Raw genomic sequence first — 15,410 nt, 5'->3', positions numbered from 1 at the left:
GAAACTTTAAGGCCTTGTATTTTTTTATTTATTCCCAGATTTAGATATACAATTCAACATGTGTCAAATACCCTATTCTCGCAAACCCAAGCACGCGTTTAGTCATTGGTGGTGAACTTTAGACCATTAAGTAGCTACAATTCATGTGTTTTTAATAGGCTACCCACAGAACTTAAAGCAGTTTCTAACCCATTCATATTTAAAAATAAATTAAGGTCTGTTTTGCTAGCAAAATGTTTTTATTCAGTCGAAGAGTTTTTCCAATACAACAATGAATCTATTTAATTTAATTCTGACATGTGGTTCGTTAAGTATTTTGTTTTTGTATGAATTGACATGTTATCAAATATTTATTTAATTGTAAGTAGTATTAAAAATTATGAATTTTCAATATTTTATATTTGACATTATATTATTTTATTTGTACTTGTGACTTGTTATTCATTGTTTAAATTATTATTTGAAATTTATTTATTTGCTGACATGTCCCATCATACTAAGTTTAATTAAATTATAAGCATGTAATTAGTTCATAAGTTTTCTAACACAATGTATTATTGTTAAAGAAATAAATAAATGAAAATGAAATAAATGAAATGTACTGGATCTCCAAACCCAAAACCGTGTTTTCTGTTTGAGGGGCTCGTTATCAGCAGCAGCATAGAGAAATATAGTAAGACCAGAGTGCTCACTCCATACATCAGTTCAGACTATTAATTTCAGTGCCTACATCTAGCATCGAGTAACGGAACTATCAGTACTGCTACTTGACAATAGATGTAGCACCGACCGGAAAGTCTCACCTCAACAGCATAAGACCTTCCGGTCGGTGCTACATCTATTGTCACGTAGCAGTACTGATAGTTCCACTACTCGATGCTAGATGCTAATAGTCTTTTTGGTACTAAAACTGATGTATGGAGTGAGCACTCTATGTATTTTTAGGGTTCCGTAGCCAAATGGCAAAAAACGGAACCCTTATAGATTCGTCATGTCTGTCCGTCTGTCTGTCCGTCCGTATGTCACAGCCACTTTTCTCCGAAACTATAAGAACTATACTGTTGAAACTTGATAAGTAGATGTATTCTGTGAACCGCATTAAGATTTTCACACAAAAATAGAAAAAAACAATAAATTTTTGGGGCTCCCCATACTTCGAACTGAAACTCAAAACTTTTTTTTCATCAAACCCATGTGTGGGGTATCTATGGATAGGTCTTCAAAAATGATATTGAGGTTTCTAATATCATTTTTTTCTAAACTGAATAGTTTGCGCGAGAGACACTTCCAAAGTGGTAAAATGTGTGTGTCCCCCCCCCCCCCTAACTTCTAAAATAAGAGAATGATAAAACTAAAAAAAATATATGATGTACATTACCATGTAAACTTCCACCGAAAATTGGTTTGAACGAGAACTACCAAGTAGTTTTTTTTTAATACGTCATAAATCGCCTAAATACGGAACCCTTCATGGGCGAGTCCGACTCGCACTTGGCCGCTTTTTTTTTCTCTATGGCAGCAGATAATGAGAACGTTGTGTTCACTTACAGGCACAGTTGGCGAAGTTGGACCGCGAGGAGAAGGAGTCGGAGCAGCCCGCGTGGCACGGCGAGAAGTACGTGAGCCCGTTGTTGCCGCACACCGGCTCCATGTCCGTCTCCGTGCACAGGCAGTTGAAGTTGCACGCCGCCGTCAGGTTCACCTTGAACGGCTCCAGGTTACTGCAGACATAAATACACGTCGGTATTTGGCAAATGTTATTATATAGTTTGTAGCTTTCTAATAGACCCCGAAGGCTATTCCTATTGTCTATTATTAAGAAAAACCGCTCGTGCCACGAGCCACAACCACCTGCATAAAAAATCGGTACTTCGGTTACTGAGTGCCGGCGAGTCGAACGCTACAGAACCAGTCTAAAATGTGTCATCGAGATGCGTAACAAAGGCGCGTTATCGGAGAGCGCACCTACACTGGTTTTTTGAGCGTTGGACTAGCCCGCGCTCAGGTGCCAAATAGAATAATTAGGACCCTTTTTTGCAGGTAAGTAGCACGTGCGGTTTTACTGAACAATAGACAATAGGATAAGCCTTCGGGGTCTACTAGAAAGCTACAAACTATACCATAACTGAGTATTTTGATGATAATTTAACAAACTATAACTGTAACGACTTGACATTTAACTAATTTTATTATTATAATTCCAATTTACTATAATTATTTCTTGACGATAAATCATCAATGTTCTATATTTATTGTGAATTGTTTATTACTGTTATATTTCTACTACAACTAACAATTTTAAAAATGATCGTGTTTTGTAGGTATAATTAATCTTTTTAGTTTTAAACTAGTTTTTAAGACAGTGCTACGCCCTTGCAGGGCGACCATGTACCAAATGTTTATGTAACACCTTATTATAACCATGGTTTATGCATAACATAAATGAAATGAAATGAAAACCCGCAGGAAGTCTGTGAAGTCAGTGTGCTATCTGAACTGAACTAAGATTAGGTACGAGTATGTCAATACGTATTGTCAGTTCAGTTAGCAATGAGATGACGGAAAGCTCAAAATGCCGGTGTATTGTGTCAAGTAGTGTTTATCAATTTCAAGTAAATTAACAACTTTTTCTTGTACCTCATTGCCATGGTTACGGCAAAATATTTTAAACTGATTGCCCTAAAGAGCTTACATGGACATTGATGCGTATAACTCACCTGGCATTCGTATACGGAATAGTGGTCCCGGCCATCTGGATGTTATCGCAGCCGAGGAAGAAGAGCAGCCCGTAGCAGGAGAGGCAGACTGTGTTGGAGATCAGTACGAACTGAACGGCGCCCTTGGGTCGCAGTTCGAGCCGCTTTAGCAGGCAGCCGCCCATGAAGATACCGATGCAAGCTCCGGGGATAGCGATGGATCCTGGGAATATTTCGTTATAAGGTCTTCTTTTCAACAACAGCATAACAAGATTGACATTTCCTGATGACACTTCTCGGTACGAAGTGAAACATGTCGAGCGTTTTTCGACTTAAAATACGTGAGTGACCTGTTTTTAATATATTTACTAAGATTGACATACGTGCGTTTCCGTGATGTAGAATAGATTTTACAGATCGATGACTCCGAAAACTTAAATGATATTCTCTTTTAGTTCCGAAATAAAACATTGGAATCGTTAGCGTTGGTACGTTGGTACAAGCCAGGATTCGTAGCCTCTGGGTTGAAAGTCAGACGCATGGACTACTCGGCCACCGGCCACCACTGTTTATGGCATTAAAACTTAAGAAGTTAATACATGCCATAATTAGCAAGTCATCGTACATTTAGTTCATCAAAGTTGAGAACGGAGTGTAATGAAACCTAATATTTTAGAAATATAAAAGTAGGTAGCCATAGGTAGTGTGCTGGTTATGTAGGTATATGAAATGTATCGCCATATTCAAATCGAATACCGATCATCAATCAATAAACACCAATGAAAGTCAGTAGGACATATACACTGAATAATTCACTTGTCGCGTAGCAACACACTAAACCTGTTTTTAATACTTCGTTGTCGTTGGACAGAAATAGATTCAGGAAGCAAGTATGTATAAGTAGGTAATCTGTGGCCTAACCCGGCAAGCTTACTACGTCAATAAACAAATATGACTCAAAATAGACAGGAATGATAGACGTTTAATAGGAATCTAACACGGTCAACCAAATGTGTTACATGTTTTAATGTTCCGCGATTAAAAATTAGAACTGACCCCATAAAGGAAATCTAAATGATTAATGTCTTCCTTGCTCTAAAGAGCGGCGCAATGACGCATTGAGTTGAAATGGTTTGATTTATAGTTTTATCTACTTCTTTGCTCTTACTAAGGAGCAATTTCCGTAATATTATTATTCTTAATTGACACTTATTGATCGAGAAACCAATTTAAACAACAGACCTTGACACGCTTGATAGATAGTTCATATAAAGCACTTGAATTTGGGGCTAACTGCGGCTAAAAGTCTTATCGTATCGTGACAGCAAAGTTACGCCAAGGTTAAATGCACATATAAAACTTGCCAATAGTTCTCGTTTATTGTTCAATTATTGTTTGTATCAAAGTTAGCATACGAGTATCACAACTTTACGGGCCTATCTAATACTAAATATTAAAGTGGGATGAAATGTATATGATTGTTCTTTATTGATATTTATTCAAAAAACAAACGTCTATGGATAAAATAGCATGTGTTTCTTTGCAGCGGTATTTGTTTACAATAATTACAATGCAGCGCGGTCAACGGTCAATGTTTATTTTATCAGAATTAGATCGTCGACCAACAAACAAGTCTGACCGTATTGCAGAACCTATTTTTTATAGTACACTTGTTTTTGCCGGCGTATGCGTCAGTGTGTATTTTGGACGTATAAGTAAGTTGCGTTACGTTGCGGCCAGGAGACCTACATAAAGGTAAAATTGTTCTCCAAGCATTTTAATAGGAACACGACCAACCAAGATACCTACGTCCATAAGCTCCATGCAAGCATCGAGCCAAGGCACCACGTACGCCGGGTTAATTAGTACGGGTTTAGTTCTAATGGACTCACCCGTGAAAACACTAGCCTGACTCTTGCCGAGGCTGAACTGCGTCTCCAAGTATTTAGGCAGGAACACGACGAACCCGGACACGATCATGAGCTCCATGCAAGCGCCGAGGCACGTCACAACATACACTGGGTTCTTGAGCAGTCTCCACATTGATACCGGGATATCTAAAATACAATTACATACTGTTATTAATAGGGAATATTACGCAAAACTCTGCGCAGGGGGCGCCACTGCTACAATAAGTCACAATCTAAGGGTCTACCGCAAACGAGAGTCGAAATTTTGTTTTCTAACCTATCACTCTTGCATATTCGAGCGATAAAGAGGCAGATAGCTGAGTTTCGATTTCGCGTATCCCGATAGGCCCTTTGTAAACAAACCGCCTTGATGTACCAATGTCATATTTGATTGTCTGTGAAAACTTGTAAAAAAACAGTTTAAGACACAGTATGTATAAGTTACTCTATCTATGGTATACTTAAGTCACTAGTGCTGCACTCTGGCGGCAAAACATAGAAGTAATACTCCCTATTGGAAAAGTAACAAATGAGATAATGAAGGCGGTAAGTACACTTGTGTGATGTCAGTTCTAAATGTAAACTATGATATGATTTATAGTTGTGTAATGGTTTTGATTTTGTAAAACCTAATCCGACGGCCGGGTTTTTTACAGGCTATCTGTCCGCTGTTTTGTAGTCGCTTAAATTAGCGACAAATAAAAGTGTGTGGGTGATTTACGACAGCAAACTACTCCGTCTATTTTATACTATAACAAACCAACTGAACACATACCTTTTTGAATGTAACAATAAGTACATAAATAGAAAATGTACGACGTGGATATATGTATCCACTGTCTCAAGACAATCGAATTGTTTGTAAGTTATCTCAGAGGAGCCGGTGCATTTGTTTGCTTAGACGAGCTATTCTAGGACGCGTGAGCAATCAATGTTTGTAAACATTTAAGAGACTCAACAATATCAATCAGTAAATGTTTCATTCATTTTGTCATGAGATGATCCATGTTATGGTATGATCCACGAATAGATATTTCTTTCTATCGGACTTCGCCATGTTGCAGTTTCTTAGGCTTGTGCCTGCCCGTTCACTACATAGAGCGCTCCGCTCTCGGTCAATCGGTCAAACGAACTAGTTCGCTCTTTTAGTTCCTTTAGTTCAGTCGGTCGTTGAACTTGTTGGGAGCCGGGAATGAATAGGAATCGGTTTTACACTCGATTTTTTTCCAATCTTTGGTAAATTCAAATTGTATGATATGATTATGTCGATATTAAACATGAAATACCTTAACACAATAAAAAAATTAAAATATATATAAAAAAAAAATGATTTTCCATCATACTTTTCGGGCTTTGGCGTGTCACGTCGTTCTTTGTCTCGTTCGCACTCGTGCTAGCGACATTTTGAACCGTTTCGTTCCGTCCGTTTTCCGTTTCACTCGGTCAAGCGCTCTCCAATCCCACTAAACTAAAGGACCTAAAGACCGATTAAGAGCGCGCAAAAAGTTTTAGTTCCTTTCAGTCCCTCACGGGATTTCATTCCTAACAGTTCTTAGTTCGCGACCGACACAAGCCTACAGTTTCTTAGTGTTACTAATTTATTTTACCGGCAATTTGATAACATAATATATGTTGAAAGTTATGGAATGTCACCAATGTTAACAAGAATAAAAGATTTCGCAATTATCAACGATTTTACCACAAAAATGCCAACGAAGGATTGCGTAGCATTCCAATATACAATATTATGAAATTAGTCGCCGATCAAGTCTGAGATTTTATGCACATTTTTGCCCATAATTATGTAATCTGCTTGTAGCGACACTATCAGGGCCAAATAAAATTTTGTCAGCCTTTAGAATATGTAACACCATTTTTTAATACCATACATAGTAACATATAAAAAAAAATAGTACATATTTAATCCAACTTTAGGCCATGAAATGCCTGAACGAGATGATAAACAGCATGACTTTGACCAACCTTTTATATCCTTGCCATAGCCCGTGTCCTTTATATCGGAAGGCGGTTTCACTGGAGGCTTAGCGGTCCCCGAGCCGCTAGCCGCGGCCGCTTTCTCCACGAGTCTGATCTTCTCTTTCTCTCGCACCAGCACCTTCGGGAACGAGAAGAAAGGGACGGCGACCAGTATCAGGAGGAACCCGCAGAGCAGGAAGCCGCCCCACCACATGCCGACCCATCGGTGGTCGTATTGATCTAAAATAATTAATTTCATATATATTCTTTGGTTCAGAAGTCTGCAATTAGCAAAAATTATAAGATTATAAGATTTATAACAGTTAATCTGTGTTTAAAAACATTTTGTCCAGTCTAATTCGGTTATGCGGTAATACAACACATACATGTTAGCCAACATTGCCGCGTAATTTAATTTGATAGGTTCAACTTTCTCATCGTATTATGTGCCGTATCGTAGCAATCTTATCGTAAATCAAACGGAAAGCAGGTTTATAATACGTACGTTGTTTTCTACTTACGACATAAGACCAAATTGTTACAAAATTATTAAAACGGTTAATTTAATCTTCCGTGACTAAAAATTTAAATAAAAAATATTTCGCTTCAGGCACGACACATATGTAGGTATGTACATATATTTATTCTACATACAGCTTTTATTTGATAACTGAACAAGTACCTACTTAGCACAGGCATTAAATTGTGTACTAATACTAAGCACGTATATACTTTATAGGTACCTACCGTTATTCATAAACGTCCTAAAAACCTAATATAACTAAAATAATCTATAATTTTGACATTTCGTGTTTGTTACTTTTAAATGATTGAGATTTGTACAGTTTATGAATACCTAACTGTTCAACTTTACAACATTTTCATAAAATATTCATGAGTAAAGTAGGCACCGCTATTCTTGGTAGGTATGCTTTTACTTACCTATTTCTATAATTTGTCCCGAAAATGAATCCATGTGAAAGGAGAGCAGATAGGCACCGAGCAGAAATCCAAGCACGGGTCCGAAGGCAGCCATACTGTACATGCACCCTGCAAGGAATAAGTAACGTTAAATAAAAATACATGTTTCATCACACATGGTCATACATAATGTCATAAAGCGTGTTATCGCAGCTTTACCGGGAGTTATCGGTTCTTGTGTCATTACCGATTTTGTGATCTCATAAGATGACATCACAGTTTACCATACGCTTTATCTTTATATATATAGTAGTAGGTATGATAATCTATATGTAGGGCGTCTACGGACATACGGTACGGTACGGTAAGACATACGGTATGTTTTTCCCATCACGGAACAATGGTGTTCCGGACCTTTTAGAGGCGTTCGCGGAGCCGAAGCCAACACGTAGAGTCCCTACGTATAGATTATTGGTATTACGGCTCCCATACTGGCTATTTCGAATTGAGCCCTTGTTTGGATACACCAGTCGCCACATTGTCATCAAAGCCCATCAACCCAAAGACTATACATTAATTATATAAGATTTGAACTCAAAAAAGAAAAAAACTTTTCCATTGTCTTCAGTCAGTTAAACCAGGCAAAGTTCAATAAACAACACTTTGTATATTTGTTTAATAAATTATTCCCTTTCCTGTGGTAAAACTACCATACGTGTGTGACATACTTCAATTCAACCGTGTGTCCGTATGATTTAATTACTATAAAACCGCGTTCATAATAGCGTAAACAAGTTCCAAATCATTGAAGCAGGTGCGCTGAAAGGAAACCGCCGCGGCGAATGCACAAAATGAAGCTTATGAAGCAAAGCCGGCGGCATCGAGGGAGCGTGTATGCAGCTAGCCAGCTACTTCCTTCACGAAATATTTCTATTCGGCTATAAACTAGTATCTACTATAACTTGACCTTTACATCCGTTACTGAGAAGATCATACTTATACTGGTAACCCTGAGATTATGCGGTTAATGAGCGATTTGAACAGGCCAGCGTTGCGATTCGCTTGTAGACATTACGGCTGAAACTAGGTCAGTGTTGCTCGCCGTTGCGGCAGGCTTTGGTAACAAATATCTATGAGTGATGGCCCGAACCTGGCGTCGCGTGAGCGCGCCGCTGCACTCACCCATTTTGTTATTTCACAGTGGACCTTGAACTTCGGGCTAGATTTAAATATTGCAGTTTTATGGATTTTATTTGGAGTCGTAGGTACTTGGTACTTAGTGTGCTGACATTTAACAAATTGAAGAAATGAACGTGTTCTGAGCGTGGCGAAGGTTTATTTAAAATTGAGAATATACAGGTCTACCTTTGTAAAGCTAAACCTTAATATTTTAATGAAAGAAATAAATAATTACCTACTATTAGCATAATCATAAATAATTACCTACTTAAGTTGTGCGATAACTATTTTGGTTAAAAGTAGCCTTTCATAATATGTAAGTCAGTGTTAAATTGGTGGTAGACGTATATGTAAATACATATATTTAGAGCAGTTCTTTTAGTCGTTACGTTATATAGGTCATTACTTGCATTACGACAATACCTATATCAAAATAATAAATAAATAAATAAATAATCAAAAGCGATTCAAAATCTTCTGACTCAGAAAGGAGTACGTTAGGAGGTAGGTACCTCCATACTAGGAAGTGTAACATTTCATCTCGGCTGCCGAGGCTTAAACTTGAAAGCTTAAAGCCGGGGTCGGCGGGCTCTAGGTGGACTCAGCTTTTCTAAATGCCAAGTTGAACATCAAAAATACGTACTCTTTCAAAGTTCATATAATTACTATTTAAAATCTTTGAGAACTCTATAAAGTGAATCGAAAAATATTTGTAAGGGGCGGCTAAGAGGATTCAACAACAGTTTTTTTTTAATGTATTAGGTAATTACGTAAATAGTTTATGTTGTGATTAGATAAAATTGGTGTACTATTAAACTGAAGAAAAAAAAAACGCTTGGTTAGCTCAATCGTGATATTACAAGTAGGTATAAATACTACACAGATATAATTCAACAGAAAAACAACGCAAATAGCCTAATAGATCTTAGCCACACCCTGTCCTCGACGCTAGGAATGTTTTTCAAAGTAATAGCTTCTGGTATCGCGTGTTCGGCTTCTAGTTTTCGCTTCATATTCCATTCATATGGCAATTAGGTAGGTCTGCAGAGTCTGCACTAAACAAGTCCGAAAGGCCCTTTGAATAATTACTTTTATAAAATAAATGACCCTTGTGAACGTCTAAGAATAGGTAAGAGTCCTTCACATTAAAAGTGGGGCGGAAACGGAAAGGAAACGGGAATGGATCATTCCAGACGGTTCAAGGGTCTCTTGAGCCCGCCGCACCTGTAGGGCCTTATTAAAACCCTTCGCTTCAGTGCTATTGCAAAGCCGCAATACATCGACGGAGTAAAAATCGATTTCGGTACATATGATACTTTCCCAGCATTGGTTTTACATTGACATATATGATAAGGGCAGTTGGTAAAAATGAGCTCTTTGGGTAACTGCGCCTACGCGACGAGTACCTACTGGGAAAAGCGGTCACGGTTGGACGGACTCTAACACTGAGAATAGGTAAACGTGTGGATCTGTTTTGGAGCTACTTTTCCGAATAGGCTACTTTCCTACTAGTCAAATCAGCTTCTTTTTTAGAACTGTCAAAACGATTTGCTAATATGGAATTTATATGAAAACGTGTATAGTGACGTCACAGTTAACTCACCTACTTTTTATACTTCCATTTAAATCATTTATTTTAAGTATAGGAAAGCACCCAACCATAGACCTAGACGGAGTTTAGAGCAATTATTTCATTAAACCGATGTGGCCAAAAATACGGGGGTGCGGGGGGACGAGGTGAACGAATCCCGTGCCGTGATTGGTCTGTTCAAAGACACGGACCAATCACGGCACGGGATTCTGACACTTTGACTCGAAGATGGAGTAAAACTACCGTATATAGTGGCAGAGGGGGTAGCGTTACTATGCTCAGTCTAGAGGATGTCTTGTCTGTGCACCCAACTAATTAAATTTATTTATTTTAGCAAAATAACAAACAACCTCTCACCATCCTAGCTAAGATTTCACTCACAAGGTGGCGCTGTTAAAATCGTGTTGGGCGGTTTTGTAAATTTAAGATTTATTCATCGAAAATAATATTTGTTTTCAAAAGTGAGTAATGCTAGATGGTTTTTCTTTTGTATAAGTACGTAAAGGCCTAAGTAAGTTCCGGCGAGCTGATGGCAGTGGTGGGAAGGTCAAGGGCGCGCGTGGAGTTTGTTAGTCACGGCCGCGGGGGACCGTCATTCACGACATGAGTGACATGACATATTGCACCTCACCTAACACCTAACCTACAATATTTGGCATTTATTTGACGATTAATAGTAAAGACTATTTTAAAGTACTTCTACTTATACTGTTTAATGCATATAAAAAATATATGAGTTTACATGTTCTATTGAACAGCGACAACATATTAAATGTTCTTTACGGTGAGTGACATACCTATATGGCAGTTACAATAATAAGTAAGGATTTCCAAGGTCTTAACAAATGACAGAACTTGACGCTTAAATTATGCCACCCGGATTGGATTGGGTCATATTAACACAATTAGTAATGCATTGCGTAATACGTGCTAGAACTATAGGTACCTATTATAAGGTACATGATTAATATCGTCGTAGTCAGACATGTACAAAATGGTTTTAAAAAAGCATTCAAATACAAAATGCAAAATACTTTTCAGATTTACTATTTCAAATGCAAAATACCAAATAGTTTTGCGTTTTGTATTTCAAATGCTAAATGCAAAATAGGTATTTTCAAAATAAAATACTTTTTGACCAAATCTCAGATATTTTTATTTAATTTAGGTATTTATCGTGAGAAATAGAGACACAATGCCGAGCCGAACAAAAACGTCTAATAACATGGCACCTTATGCATGACATTTTGGTCATATTTATCAGTACGCGTATGTAACTGTTTACATTATCTAAATTATCTTGTTGTAGTACAGTACATAGCCGTTCCAGTATTGTAGGGATAACGTAGTTCCTGCACACACACACGCTATTAGGTAAGTCGGCACTACTCGTACTGATGTGGTACAATACGAGTATGTATAGTCGCCTAAAATAATTTTCTTAGCATTGAACCTACCAAGCAGGTAAGCATGGGACTGGGCTGTGATATTAATAAGAATGAGTAGAATGACACATGCATTTAAATTATATTCAACAGACAGACATCTGCTTTTTATTTCTCCCTTGAGCCAAAGGAAATATCAATAATTGTACACGACAATATTGACAAGACACGCAAGAATAGCACGTGCGGGTTCAACAGCCTTCATTTATTAAATGTATCCTGCAGTTTTACGAGTTACGACGCCCCACATCCATGATTCAGCGGTAGCGTATTTAAGTAACGACCCCAGCGAGAATTCAAGGTTTGACGTAGGTACTCCGCCCTGGGTACGTCTTGCGATACTAGTTTTTCTTCGAGCAATGATGACTTAACCGATTTTTAAAGAAAGATGGAGATTCTTTATTCACCTGTTTTCTTTCTTTCTCCTCTCTTACTGTAAATAAGTCACGGCACGAGGCAATGGAACTCTAAAAATGTTATATTTACACATCATGTTCAGTTTTACTTGATTTCTTGTGATTAATAGAAGTAATAACCTACTGTATTGTTTATTTAGTTTATAGTTATTTTAAGCCTTGTTATGAATACGTATAAAACCCAGTAACACACACAATAGACACTAAAACTCTTCAATAGCAAATTGAATCTGCAAGTCTAATTCATACAAAACAAACGCAATAGGGAGTAGGTACGTGGATAGTTCCTTATCAAATTATTTTAGTACTTTGGTAAATCGGAACAATACTGCGACAGTTTCACTGCGGCAAATTAGTCTAAGTGTAAGGCCTGAGTGGACGCTCGAAGCGGAGCGTTCGGCGGGGCGTGCAGCGTGGCGTCGGGCTCACAGGTGATGTGAGCAGCGTGTACTAAGGCCGCTCCTACACGCTTGCATTTGTTTAACATGCACGCCGCACGCCCCGCCCCGCTGCACGCCCAACACGAGCGTCTACTCAGGCCTTACACTAAGTGACAAGGTATATAGGTACTAAAGCAATAAACTAATTTGGCGGGTGCTTGTTTTATATTGCCATTACGGATGTAATGGGCTCGTGTGGGACGTGAAAGTAATAGGTATTAATAGTGCTACAACACAACAAAGATCTTTATATAAAAGAGCAGGCAAGTGGAAAATTTAATAATAATAATTCACGGATTCGAATTTACTGGCCGAGCGCGATTGAGAGATTTATGTGTACGTCGGGGCGAGATAGGATAGAATTAATAAAGCAAATCTTTCCACAAGGTTCGACGAACTTCTTTATGTCTGCTAGTAAATGGCAGAGCAGTGCGGTACGGTTATACGAGCTCAAGGCACTAGTCAAGGCATGACAATAAAGCCGTGGAATATAGTTCCACCTCCCTAAGGTCGAAAGGAACAGAAGGTCAACGATTTATAGCAGTGGATAAATGGCGAAGTTACGAGGGGTATTCAAAATATTCTCGGTATGAGAATGAAAACAAACAAGTACGAAAAGTTTGATATTTTTATTTTTCAATATACTCCCCCCCTATGTTCATACACTTAAAAGATCGATCAATTATTTTTTTTAATCCCTCGTAAAAATATTTTTTATCTTTCGTGTAAAAATGCTCCTCCACTGCCGCCTTCAATGCTTCATCGTCAGAAAATTTATTTCCACGCAGATCCTTTTTAAGATTGGGGAGCAAAAAGAAGTCGCTGGGGGCTAAGTCCGGACTATACGGTGGGTGAGTAACAGTTTTAAACCCACGTTCAACAATAGCTGCCTTGGCAATATGAGCAGTATGGACGGGGGCGTTGTCATGCAGAAGCAGAATACCTTTGGTTAACTTTCCTCGCCTCTTTTCTTTAATTACATCCTTTAATTGACGTAGAATGTTAGCGTAGTACTGTCCTGTGATATTTACACCTTTTTCTTTATAATCGATTAGTAATACTCCTTCACAATCCCAAAATATCGTGGCCATGACCTTGCCAGCTGAAGGGATGACCTTCAACTTCTTGGGATGAGCTGAACCCTTAATGTGCCACTGCATGGACTCTTGTTTACTCTCTGGGTCATAATGATGAACCCAGGTTTCATCTCCAGTAACTATTCTTTGCAGCACCTCATCAGGATTTTCACCGCACAGGTCAATAAAATCGGAACAACAAGCTACACGCATGTCTTTTTGAAGCCGAGTCAGCATTCGCGGAACCCATCTTGCACTTACTTTTGACATATTAAGATGGTCATGTATAATATCATGTACGGTACCAATAGAGAGATTGGTTACTTGTGCTATAGATTTTACCTTCACTCGACCATCTTCCAATATAAGTTTTTCCACTTTATCAATATTTTCTTGTGAAGTAGCTACTACAGGCCGGCCAGGTCTAGGGTCATCTTCAATACTCTCCCTTCCGCGTTTAAACTCGCTTGACCACTTTTGAATGGTAGATAAAGAAGGAGCAGACTCACGGTAAACACAATCCATTTCCTCTTTTATGGTTTTTTGATTTTTACCCTGTTTTGTCAAGAATTTTATCACGCATCGATGTTCTAATTTAGTTAACATTGTCAATTCGCACAGGATGTTCATGTTTGTTCAGCAATTGCAGAAAAACAAAAGACTATCTCGGTTCGAATTATACTTTTTTTTAATGTCAATGAATAAACCTTAGCGGCCAGTAACGAAAGAAATTTTAGAAGAGGTCGTAAGATATCAATACCGAGAATATTTTGAACGCCCCTCGTAGCTGTAATTTGTCCGCGAACTGCGATTTATACGGAGTAACATGAGGTACCGTGCACTCCGAATTCTTATTTACAACACGGTCAAAGTATTCGGACAACTCGCTCGTAATGTAATATGTAGGATGAACGCGTCGCAATGACGTTATGAAACCAGGTGTACAGAATGAGATATTTTGGTCTCTGACTTGTTTGTCTGTACTGTACTTAAACCGTTGCTTCGTCCATGTTTGTAGCGGACAAAAGATTTTATGACGTGAATGTTTGACTAACATCTCTACCGAGAAGATATGGATGTAATTATGTTCTAGTAGGTATTAGATCTCCCAATTAATTACCCAATCCCTAATATTAACGAATGCTTATAGTTCGTTTTTTTTAGCATTAGAAATAAGGTAAACAATCTTGATGTGTTTATTAATTGAAAAACACATTTTAAAAATAAGTTACGGTAAATATGTAACAATTATGAATCTAATACGATCTTTTATAGTCTTCTGCTTTCATAAGTAATAGTTATTGATTTTTAAAAAGTGTTTTTCAATTAAAAGACATGTCAAAATCGCTTACCTTCTTTCAAGTTCTTTCTAATGCAAAAAAAACGAACTATAGCCGCGACACATTAAGCATTAAGGTTTAAGATTGGTTAATTAGCCATGTTGACAATAGTAATACATCAAGCGGCAATCGAAACCACAACGGCGGACCATCGAGAGCGAGGGAGCTGTGCCAAGCGAAGCCAACAGCATCGTTGAGGACAGGAAGGTGTGCGAGTTGAAGTATTTCTGATTGTGAACGTACCTATATACATGCTGGATGACTCTGGTCGCACGTGGTCGTCGACGTAGGTGGTGCCGAGCGTGAGCAGCGGCGACCCGCCGCACCCCAGCAGCAGCTGCGCCACCACGAACACCATCACCGGCAGGAACGTGCTCGGTGAACTCTGTTTACAATATTTATTAATGAGTTCTTGAACA

The 15,410-nt window shown here is 38.3% G+C and overlaps 1 protein-coding gene across 1 annotated transcript in view; it reads right to left on the bottom strand.

Moving 5' to 3' along the window:
• LOC134663176 (solute carrier organic anion transporter family member 3A1-like) overlaps positions 1–15,410 on the bottom strand; it is an 80,764-nt gene that overhangs the window by 8,737 nt on the left and 56,617 nt on the right. The window contains exons 8-13 of the mRNA XM_063519542.1: positions 15,235–15,376; positions 7,526–7,633; positions 6,590–6,823; positions 4,589–4,753; positions 2,718–2,919; positions 1,549–1,721 (exon numbers count right to left, since the gene is read on the bottom strand). Of these exons, the coding sequence (XP_063375612.1) occupies positions 1,549–1,721; positions 2,718–2,919; positions 4,589–4,753; positions 6,590–6,823; positions 7,526–7,633; positions 15,235–15,376 (1,024 nt within the window). The remainder of the gene's footprint in view (positions 1–1,548; positions 1,722–2,717; positions 2,920–4,588; positions 4,754–6,589; positions 6,824–7,525; positions 7,634–15,234; positions 15,377–15,410) is intronic.

The sequence above is a fragment of the Cydia amplana genome, chromosome 4 (genome assembly GCF_948474715.1).
Source record: "Cydia amplana chromosome 4, ilCydAmpl1.1, whole genome shotgun sequence".
Taxonomy (NCBI): Eukaryota; Metazoa; Arthropoda; class Insecta; order Lepidoptera; family Tortricidae; genus Cydia; species Cydia amplana.
This window is presented reverse-complemented; position numbering and strand designations above follow the sequence as displayed.